General features: G+C 43.7%; 1 protein-coding gene across 1 annotated transcript; it reads left to right on the top strand.

Annotated features, from left to right (window-relative positions):
- Positions 1-2,498: 2,498 nt before the first annotated feature.
- Positions 2,499-9,436, top strand: LOC137792174 (carboxypeptidase Z-like). The gene is made up of 11 exons (XM_068587706.1): positions 2,499-2,676; positions 3,125-3,154; positions 3,755-4,129; positions 5,338-5,562; positions 5,643-5,875; positions 6,507-6,668; positions 6,828-6,986; positions 7,740-7,875; positions 8,041-8,180; positions 8,309-8,408; positions 8,802-9,436. The coding sequence occupies exons 1-11, from the start codon at positions 2,604-2,606 to the stop codon at positions 9,158-9,160; spliced, it is 1,992 nt and encodes a 663-aa protein (XP_068443807.1). The 5' UTR covers positions 2,499-2,603; the 3' UTR covers positions 9,161-9,436.
- Positions 9,437-9,773: the final 337 nt, after the last annotated feature.

Here is a 9,773-nt window from a genome sequence, read left to right on the forward strand (position 1 = left end):
CACACCGTTTTGTGTACGTGCCAGATTTGAATATGTGACTTTTTCCGAGGTTCTATACTTTAACCAGAATAGCTGCTTTATTATTAAACATCTGTTTATTTTTGGATGTATTTCATGCACATGCATTCCCCTCCCTGTAAGCCTCTTGCTCTTCTTTGGCAGTGTTATTAGCTGTAAGTGGAATATGTGCACTAAAAGCTGTCAATTATAAAGCTATTAAAAAATATGAATGTTTTCACAGTAACGTCATTGAATCCAGATGATGCCCTTTGATTCCATTTGTTCGTTTGCAAATTCAATTCAAGCAGTTAAAAGTCTCGGACACGAAATGACAAATAGTAGGTTGTTTTTCTTCTCCAATTGAGATTATCTTCTATTCAATATTTGAAATGGATGGATTCAGGAATACTTGCAGAGAAACAGAACTTGTTGACCGTCCTCCGGTTCTGCATCACATTGTTTTGTTTGCATCTTCCTCGTGGCCCTAATTATCAAAGATGATATATATATATACATGGTGTACATGTCTCTGTTGCTGTAGCATTATTGCCAAGTGTAATTAAAGAGACGGGTCAAAGATCCTTTTTTGCCAATTAGTGATTCTGATTTATTCTGCCTCCGACTTAATTTTATGCATGAAAACAGACCAACAGTAATTATTTGCAGTACGAAGTGAAGGAATCCCCAAAAACCACCGGCGCCTTTCATTTCAAACGGTTCACGCTGAAAGCCGCTCAAGGTGGCACTGTAGCCAGGGTTTTTGGCAATATTAACATGTCATCTGATTAACCCCAATCATCGGAAACTGCTAAGGGAGAAAGTGATGATTAAAATTGCTCGCACGGAAAATTTATGCATGGGAAAATATGTCACAGCCGCTCGAGTTTTTAAAGGACAACAACTGAGTCGACTGAGTGACTTAAAAGAGTGTCGAACGCACTCGAAACTGCAGATGTGTTTGTGCCAAAATCCGCACATGAATACAATTCATAATTCCTATTCCTGATTTAGGATCCAGTGGTATTTCCACCCTCGACTCACTGCACTCTTTACAGCCAGAGGGCCGAGCGATCAAGAGACTTTATCTAGTCTTGAACCCGGGAGTCACGCCATTGGTCCTGCGCTCGCCCGCCTGCATGATGAATAGTCATGCTCCCCATTATGCTAATTCAGATCAGCTCATCTTGAAGGAGAGAAGACCCTGTAATTAGTTGAGCGAGTAAAACAAGCTCAAAATAATGAAGCGCAGTGTAGCGTGACCAAATGGTCCGTGTTCGCTCCTGGCAACATCAATTCAGGATGTAGAGCTGTTCGCTTGAGGACGAAGTCAAAGTGATAGAAATCAGGTCAGGTGGCAATCACCTCGGCTGAGTCTTGAGGAAAATTAATGAATTCTCTTGAGAATAAAAGATTTTGCTCCGGCTGATGACTCGACAGTTGGAGAATCATTGAGGAGAGTTTTAGGGATTAAAGTACCTGCTTCGTGGCCTCTCGCAGCTCCATCTCAGCTGCAACAACGCCTCCTCCCTTTTGCTTTTATGTTGATGTTCGGGCTCCAGGATGGATTCAACGTTAAAGTTTGACCCAAAAGCATCCAGACTTAATCATCGAAAATGTCCTTTCAGAACGGTGTCACAACTTTTCATTAGTGTTTTCCTATAAGCCCCGAGCACAGCGCAACACTTAACAGTGTGGCCCAGATTGTGCGCGAGGTCTTCCTGAGATTAGGTAGCAATATTCCACAGACATCTGCTTTCTGCCTGAGTGATACACGTTTCCCCAGGACAGAAACAATCAATTGAATATGTTGTCAAGGTCAAGGCCGGTCACGATCAGTGCAGATGAAGCTGAGCTTCTTCTCTGTGGAACCAAAACAATAAGGCGATTTAATAAAGACAAATAAAGAGAGAAAAGGTAAGTTGTGGATCATTTGCACAAGACAGAATATTGTCAAGAGGCAGTTCAAAACTAGCTCAGCTGTTAGCTTTAGCACCATTATTTGTTATAAGTCAGAAAAGAGTTGATATTGTCTTATTTAACACTAATAAACAAATACATAATTTGATATGGCCACAACAAAAGTGCTAATATTAATTGGATAATTGGATATGTAGTAAACCTGGCGTCGATTATTGGTCAAACCAGGTCATGTGACTGCAGAAGGCAGCAGTGTCATACAGTCTCTAAGGATGTAGCTCCAATGACACCAGGTGACAATATGAAATGAATAAAGTTGATCGAAGTGGACATTTAATCTTTCAATATTTGTATTTCGGAGAACACAACTCTAACGAAAGAAAAGAAACTGCCTGCTTGCAGCGCTTTAAATGGAGCAAACGCTCCGTTCGTGTGCATCATATCCTCAAAATCTGACGCTACGTTCACAAGTTTCATGGCAATGTCCTTAATTCACCTCAGATCCACTTCCTCTGTAACTTGATATTTGACCGCCATACGTGTAGTGAAGTGAGGGAAGTTCAGGGGGAATTTCTGCAGACTTTTGGGAAATTGACGCACACACCCTCTGGCTGCGTGTGCGAGGTGCCACATCGAAACGGAATAAAAAAAAAAATCAAAAATAAAGAGCCCGGAAAACGCGCATCATGCTGCTGATCCTCCTGCAGCTGCTGGTTCTTGTGTCGTGTGATCCTCGACGGTGTGACCCGGGGGTTCGAGGTAAAGTCCTTCAGATTCATGCGATCATATACTTTATTATTATGACGTTTTGCACCCGGAACCTGCTGTAGGCATGAGACACATTTCCCTGTGCAGATTGTAGTGGTCTCGATCCAGAGAGCTGACTTTGCTGCTGTAAACCTTGCTTTTAAAGTCACTTTGAAAAGCACAAAACGATAGTGAATAGTATGTGGCCTCCACTAATATTCCGGATGAAAGCGTGCGTTTCAACTTTAAGGATTACGATTTACAATCTTGAAAAATATGTTGAATTTGGGTGACTTGATGATACATTTGGAGACCGACAGGCATTTTTTAGAAAGCAGCTGAGGCACAGAGATCGATCAAGCAGAGTATTCCGCAGGCCACTTTGAAGCATTTGCAGAGACTACTCTGCCATCTAGTGTCTGCCACAGTGCCGAGCTAATTATGTTGATGTGTCCTGCAGGTCTGTGCAAGCCAACAGTGGAAGAAAAACGTAAGTACCCCTGGGTTTGGAGGAAGAGAGATATCTTGCATTAGCTTGTTGTCGTCCAGCTTGCTTCAGGTTGTAGCAGCTGATCGCTCCAGATGTTTATCTTCATAAATGGAAGCTTTGAGAGTAAAAAAAAAACACACACTTTTTCACCAAGTGAATGATCAGGCTCTCAATCGCCTTGATAGTTTAAGAGTTCCTACAGTTGCATCCCTGTGAGTCGATGTTTTTAAAAACAAAATGGATGAGATCATAAGTCTCACTGGGCGTAGTCTTAAAGGAATCTAGTCTGAAAGCCAGAAGATCATCGTGTGTATTTTTAGATGATCAATGACCGTATGAAATATTCACATTCTAATTTCCAGAGATAATAGAAACATTTGCAGCGGGATGATTGAAGACGGCACGGTGAGCCTCATCATTAAGTGTGTGACAGATGGAGATCCGTGTCTGGATCCCTCAAAAAAAGATTTGAGAAAGTGAGATTGCTCATCATTTACTTTTTAAAATGTTCCTAAAGTATCTGATTTTTTCTTCTTCTTCTTCTTCTTCTTCTTCTTCTTCTTCTTCTTCTTCTTCTTCTTCTTCTTCTCTCCACCTCAGCCAAATGCACGGATGTCTTGCTGTCCTACTGCGACGACATGGCCTACACTCAGACCCTGTTCCCGAACATCCTGGGCCACAAGACCCGCGAAGACGCCGAGGCCGGCGCCGAGTACCTCCTCATGAGCGTCGTCGAATCCCTGCTCGGCGGAGAGTGCAACCCTGAAATCCGCATGCTGGGCTGCTCCGTGTTGGCCCCGCGCTGCGAGAAGGAGAAGGTGCTGAGGCCCTGTCGCACCACCTGCGAGGCGGTGCGCAAAAGATGCGGTCACGCCTTCGAGGCGATTGAGATGGCGTGGCCCTACTTCCTGGACTGCGATCGCTTCTTCGTCAGCGACCAAGAGGGATGCTATGACCCGCTGCAGGGCCTCCGAGGTGAGGACTAATCACAGCGCGCTGGTATTGCAACCTCAGTGACCTGACACAGCTAAATGTCTTCTTATTAAAACGAAATATGTCGGTTTTGACCCTGCAAGAGAAACGCAAGAAAGTAGTCCTTTGAGTTTCAATAGAGCAGACATCTGTTTGGCACACGTGACTGTGACTCCCCTCAAAATACAATCCCAACTTGAACGCCTTATTTCCCCACATAAATATTCACTTAGTCTGGCCTATTGTCATCTGTTTTTATTAGCAGTCTAGCCATATAAACAGCGCCGTAAATCCCCACATAAAAAAGTATTTTCGAAAAACTGCTGTAAATTCTTGAAGCCAAGAAAGCGTTTAGAAAGATACTGAGCTGCCACGACGAGCAGAACTCATGTGTGAGCCACGTGAGAGCAGGAATTTACAGCAGAAGGAGTTAGTTTGAGCAGTTCCTCCTTTCATTTTAGCCTTTGAGTACAGTAAAAAAAGTGTACATGTCTGTGGGAGTCTTAAAGTTAACCAGTAAAATGAACCTGTACTACTGAATGCAAGTGTCTCACTTTTTATTGTACTGCAAAACTTTTCCAGCCGTGTTGAATTTAGTTCAGATGTCTGGCAGCAGGTTGTACTTTTATAATTATTCCCATATTCCCATTCATTTCAAACGGATGCTCCTTGTTTCTGTTTTGATGTCATGTGACCTCTTCACCGTGATCCTCTCTACATCGCATGCTTACTGCTATCAAGTCAAATCAAAAAAGAGCTGGCAGCTCATGGCTGCTGCCTCCAAACACAAATGAATTCATATCAAATGGCAGAGGGTCTGTTAAACGTGCACGCTCTTGTTTAAAATGAGGAAGATTGAACCTATAATGGCTTTACACAGAGCAAAGCATGCACTTAAATCAGTAGTAGTCCTCTAGCTCGAAGGCTTGATGTGTCCATGTGGTATCGGAGCTATCGTTGGTTTCTTAAGTGTGAATACAGAAATAAAGGCCGACATCAGCCAGTTTACTAGTTTCATGTGTCAGCCGTGCTGTATATCCTTCTCCGCTCTCTTTTGGGATCCTGCAGTACATACCAGACTCTTCAAACAATCTATTTATAACCTGGCGGCCTTTCAAGAATGTAGACGGCAGCTTTGTTTGATGGATCTAAAACGTGGCGAGTCACTGTTCGAGATCTAAAAAGCACATTGATGTTTTTCCTTCCATCAGAGCAGGATGAAGAGGCCGTTGACAGCATGGACATGCTTCCCCCCGAGGAGCCCGCCACAACGCTGCAGTTCACCTACCACACCAACGCTCAGATGATCAGCATCCTGAAGAAGATCGAGGAACAATGCTCCGACGTGGCCAGAACCTACAGCATCGGCCGCAGCGTGGAGGGCAGGGAGCTGCTCGTGATCGAGTTCTCCAGCAACCCCGGCCAACGTGACCTGCGTAAGTGAAGCGCGTGTCGTGTGTGTGTAGGTAAACTGCGTTCTTTCGAGGCCAGTTACTGTACACGTGACTCTCTGCAGTCGAGCCGCAGATGAAGTACGTCGGCAACATGCACGGAAATGAAGTCCTGGGCCGCCAGCTGCTGCTCTACTTGGCTCAGTACATGTGCTCAGAGTATCGGCTGGGGAACCCGCGCATCCAGACCCTCATCAACACCACCGGCATCCATATCCTGCCCTCCATGAACCCAGACGGATACGACCTGGCCGTTTCTGGACTGCAGGACAACAACTACAGTGACGACGAGGAGGAGGTTGGTTCTCCGCCGCCACATACACGCTTATCGCCGTGCAATCTGAGGCCTGTTTGTGTCCGGCTAAACAGAATATACCTGAGCTCACAAGATATTTAGATGCAATACAGAGTGCAGAATATGAAAAAGGCAACGTGCATTAACAATAGTAAAAAATGTATCAACGAGAATAAAAGCTAAAAAATAAAAGGAAAAGGCAAACATGCCAATATGCACCATATATTAAGATCTTTTATTTAAGACCAATACAGCATTATAGAGCAACAGCATCCATGTAACAACCCTAAACTATCTAGGAGTCAAACAATGAAATACAAAAACTCAAGGTTAAATGTGTGAATGCATATATTTTTGCATGTGCATAATGACACTGATTGGATACCCTGCATTTATGCACATGTTTTTAAAACTGTTGCAGTTCTTGTCCAGATATGTAAACATATAAATGTTTTGCAGACTGAAATGTTGTAAATAAATATAGCAGCAGTAAGCCAGTTGCAAATATAGATTCCCTACTATTACTTTATGCAGCGTACTATTAAAATTCAAAGTCACTTAAATATTAAAAACTCAAATAAATAATAATCATCCTTGGCTAATTTTCTCAAACCACAATGTGTGACTTCCTCAGGGTCCCCGATACGATTCCTGGAACATCGGCCGGAACAACGCTCAGAACATCGACCTGAACAGAAACTTCCCCGATTTGACGTCCGTCGCTTACGGCCGACGCAGACAGAGTCGCCACCGCACCGACCACATCCCAATCCCAGACTATTACTGGTTTGGTAAGGTACAGTATGAATCCTTCTCCATATAGGTCATGAAGTCAGTGAATGACGTGTTAGTGTCTCATGGCTGACATTACTGGGGAACCGCACTCCCACTTTAAACCCAACAAACGGATCCGTTTCATTTCTCGGTCCAAACAAGTCTTAATGCTGCAATCCAGGTCGCACCGGAGACTTACGCGGTCATGAAATGGATCCGCTCCATCCCGTTCGTGCTCTCCGCTAACTTCCACGCTGGGGACCTGGTGGTTTCCTACCCCTACGATCTGTCCAAGCACCCGCTGGAGCGCAACCTGTTCTCCCCAACTCCGGACGACAAGGTGAGCGGGCGCTTTCAAGCCGATGGGGGGAAAAAATCAAGACAGCATAGTATCGCAATATTTTCCGTCACGATATTCTATCGAGCCAAGTATCGATCTTTTATTATCAATTATAAACTCTTTGGTCCTGAATAATACAATAGCTTTTTTCAGTCCGCTAGACGGTGCCGTGTTCTCTGGTGAGGTCAGCAGAGGTCATGGGTCAGCATGATTGAAAGGAACTTGGTCCAAACAAAAATGGAGACATCCGAGAAAGACATTAGAAATGTGCCGCACGCGTGTAAATCAAAGGTCTGGACTCACTGTCACTCGTAGCGTCGCTGCTCGTACAGCTGTTGCTCGACACACAGGCCACTTTATCTTATTAGATCAAGTACGTTATAAGTTATAAAGAAGTTTTTCGTGGGGGACAATTTGTGGTTGAAAAAAGGTAATATATCGCAATACTCAATATATCACAATATCGGGACAATATCATATCGTGATAACATCGTATTGTGACGTAAGTATTCTGATCATTTTGCATCGTGGGACCTCTGGGGATTCCCACCTCTAGTCAATTTAATCCACAAACAATTCATTCATGAATAATAGCTGCTGCAAATAAACAAGGCTCTTTGACATCCGTCCAAATAAAACACGTTTATTTCCCCTGTGTCCTCAATCTTGGACAAAAAAAAAAGAATGTTTATGTTCTTTTATTGTCTCTTATGAACTTAAAGTAGAGAAATTAATCATGTTTTTATCCCTCAGGTATTCAAGCTTCTCGCAAGAACATATGCAAACGCCCATGAGACAATGTCCAATGAAAATGCCCGGTGTGGATCGTCTCGTACAACCAGCCAGAAAGGAACTGTTAATGGAGCACAGTGGTCCAGCATTGCGGGTGGTGAGTTGATGATTTCTGAATCTGAAATATAAATTAGCTGTCAGAAAAAGCCACAAGGTGTCGCTGTAAGACAAGTCTTGATAGAAAATCCGAGAAGCAGAGAGGAGGAACCTCCGTCCAGGACGGTTTCTCCGAGATATCTGTTTTTGTTTTTGTCTCCATCAGGCATGCAAGACTTCAACTATCTTCATACCAACTGTTTTGAGGTAACTGTGGAGCTGGGTTGTGATAAATTCCCACCCGAAGAGGAATTGTATACCGGCTGGGAAGAGAACCACGAGGCTTTAATCACATTCATGGAAGCGGTAAGAACATGAATGTGGGAACAAGCATTCAAAAAGCAGTAAGACACCACTCATAGAATAAGAGTAAGCCAACAGTTAGGGAATACTAGCAGGTTGACTAATCCTATCTGTCTTGTGTTGTTCCTCAGGCCCATGGAGGTATCAAAGGAATCGTTAAAGATGAGGAGGGAAATGCCATCAAAGGTGCACGAATATCAGTCAGAGGAATACGGCATGACATTACCACAGGTAATTCATATCCGATGCTAACATGGATGCGCCATCATTGTTTACAGACGACTTAGCCAAAACTGTGACTTTTAGATCGGTTTCCTTGTGCGTTTGTGTCCAACATGATCCAATTTGTTCCACTAAGGGGCCCTCCAGCCATTTAGTGTCACACTTCCAAACAGTTCTGGGACTTTGAAAAGATAAAAGAATGGTCACAATTGAGGCACTTTCAAGTTGTCAACATCTCTTCTATTTGACGTGAGCGCTGCACCAGACCCTCTTTTCCTAGTTTGGAGCACTGGCTTTCCTCGTCATGAGTGTTGTGTAGCATTAGTGGCGTGCCCCTTTTTTTAAATGTGTCCCACTCAGATACCAGCATGTAAGTCCAAACACCTCTTTCTCCCCGCACAGCTGAAAACGGCGACTACTGGCGCCTCCTCTCCCCTGGCATCCACATCGTGACCGCCTCGGCTCCCGGCTTCACCAGGAGTATGAAGAAAGTCCACCTGCCTCGCCACATGCACACAGCGGGCCGGGTGGACTTTGAGTTGCAGAAAGCCGTGCCGGACCTGACCACGCAAGAGGACGACGACGCCATCCTGTCGATGGGCACCTACGACCGCTTTGACCCGTACAATCAGTACGAGCGCTACACAATGGTGGCCGACTTGAGCCTGGACCGCGAGGAGAGGGCGGAGAAGCCGTGGTGGTGGAGCTACTTTGTCCAGCCGGGAGGCCCCGCACCAACATGGCTGCTCAAGCACCATTAGAGGAGAACAGCGTTTCTACAGTATTCACACAAACCAAGCTGTTGTGTAATGAATGTGCTGCTTTTTGTTGATGTCACACTGCAAAACATTTTTTAAAGCTAGCTGGCTGGCCTTCATGTTAGCTTTGAGCCTGTTACCTACGAGTGCTCTGTTTGGTCCCAACATTACTTCATTTATAACAAGAATGTAAAACACTTTTTTTTTATCACAATTTTACAGCAGAAATAAATCACTTTTGTATCAATTATTGTATTAAATTCCAATGTGAGCACTTAATCACTGATCTTAAGAAGTTTATTTGTATTTAATACAGTTTCAGTATGTAATGAAGCCAGGGGGCCACTAGGGGGCAGGCTGAATCAACGGTGGTTCAACATGGTTTTTCTTCCACACAGTGTACAAGTTGTACAAACAGCAGAATACTTCTGTGCAGGTGTGTTTTGAACAATACGCTCAGATATTTTATCGTGTTAAATTACTTTATTTTTCCATTTGTTTTTGTTTAACTTGCCAGACTGTATGTTACACCTTAATTATTATTTTGATATATTACAACAAACAAACTAGTACTAAAGTCAGTTATCATTAAAATCATTAACATATGACAGCTAGT

Source organism: Clinocottus analis, unplaced genomic scaffold, assembly GCF_023055335.1.
Source record: "Clinocottus analis isolate CAN_PGR_092001 unplaced genomic scaffold, fCliAna1.0.p SCAF_21, whole genome shotgun sequence".
NCBI classification, from domain to species: Eukaryota; Metazoa; Chordata; class Actinopteri; order Perciformes; family Cottidae; genus Clinocottus; species Clinocottus analis.

Bases quoted from the DNA above. Each gene is read 5' to 3' on its own strand.
- LOC137792174 (XM_068587706.1), top strand. From the start codon at position 2,604: ATGCTGCTGATCCTCCTGCAGCTGCTGGTTCTTGTGTCGTGTGATCCT. The intron at 4,130-5,337 runs GTGAGGACTAAT...TCCTTCCATCAG, and splicing joins CCCGCTGCAGGGCCTCCGAG to AGCAGGATGAAGAGGCCGTT. The intron at 8,181-8,308 runs GTAAGAACATGA...GTTGTTCCTCAG, and splicing joins TAATCACATTCATGGAAGCG to GCCCATGGAGGTATCAAAGG.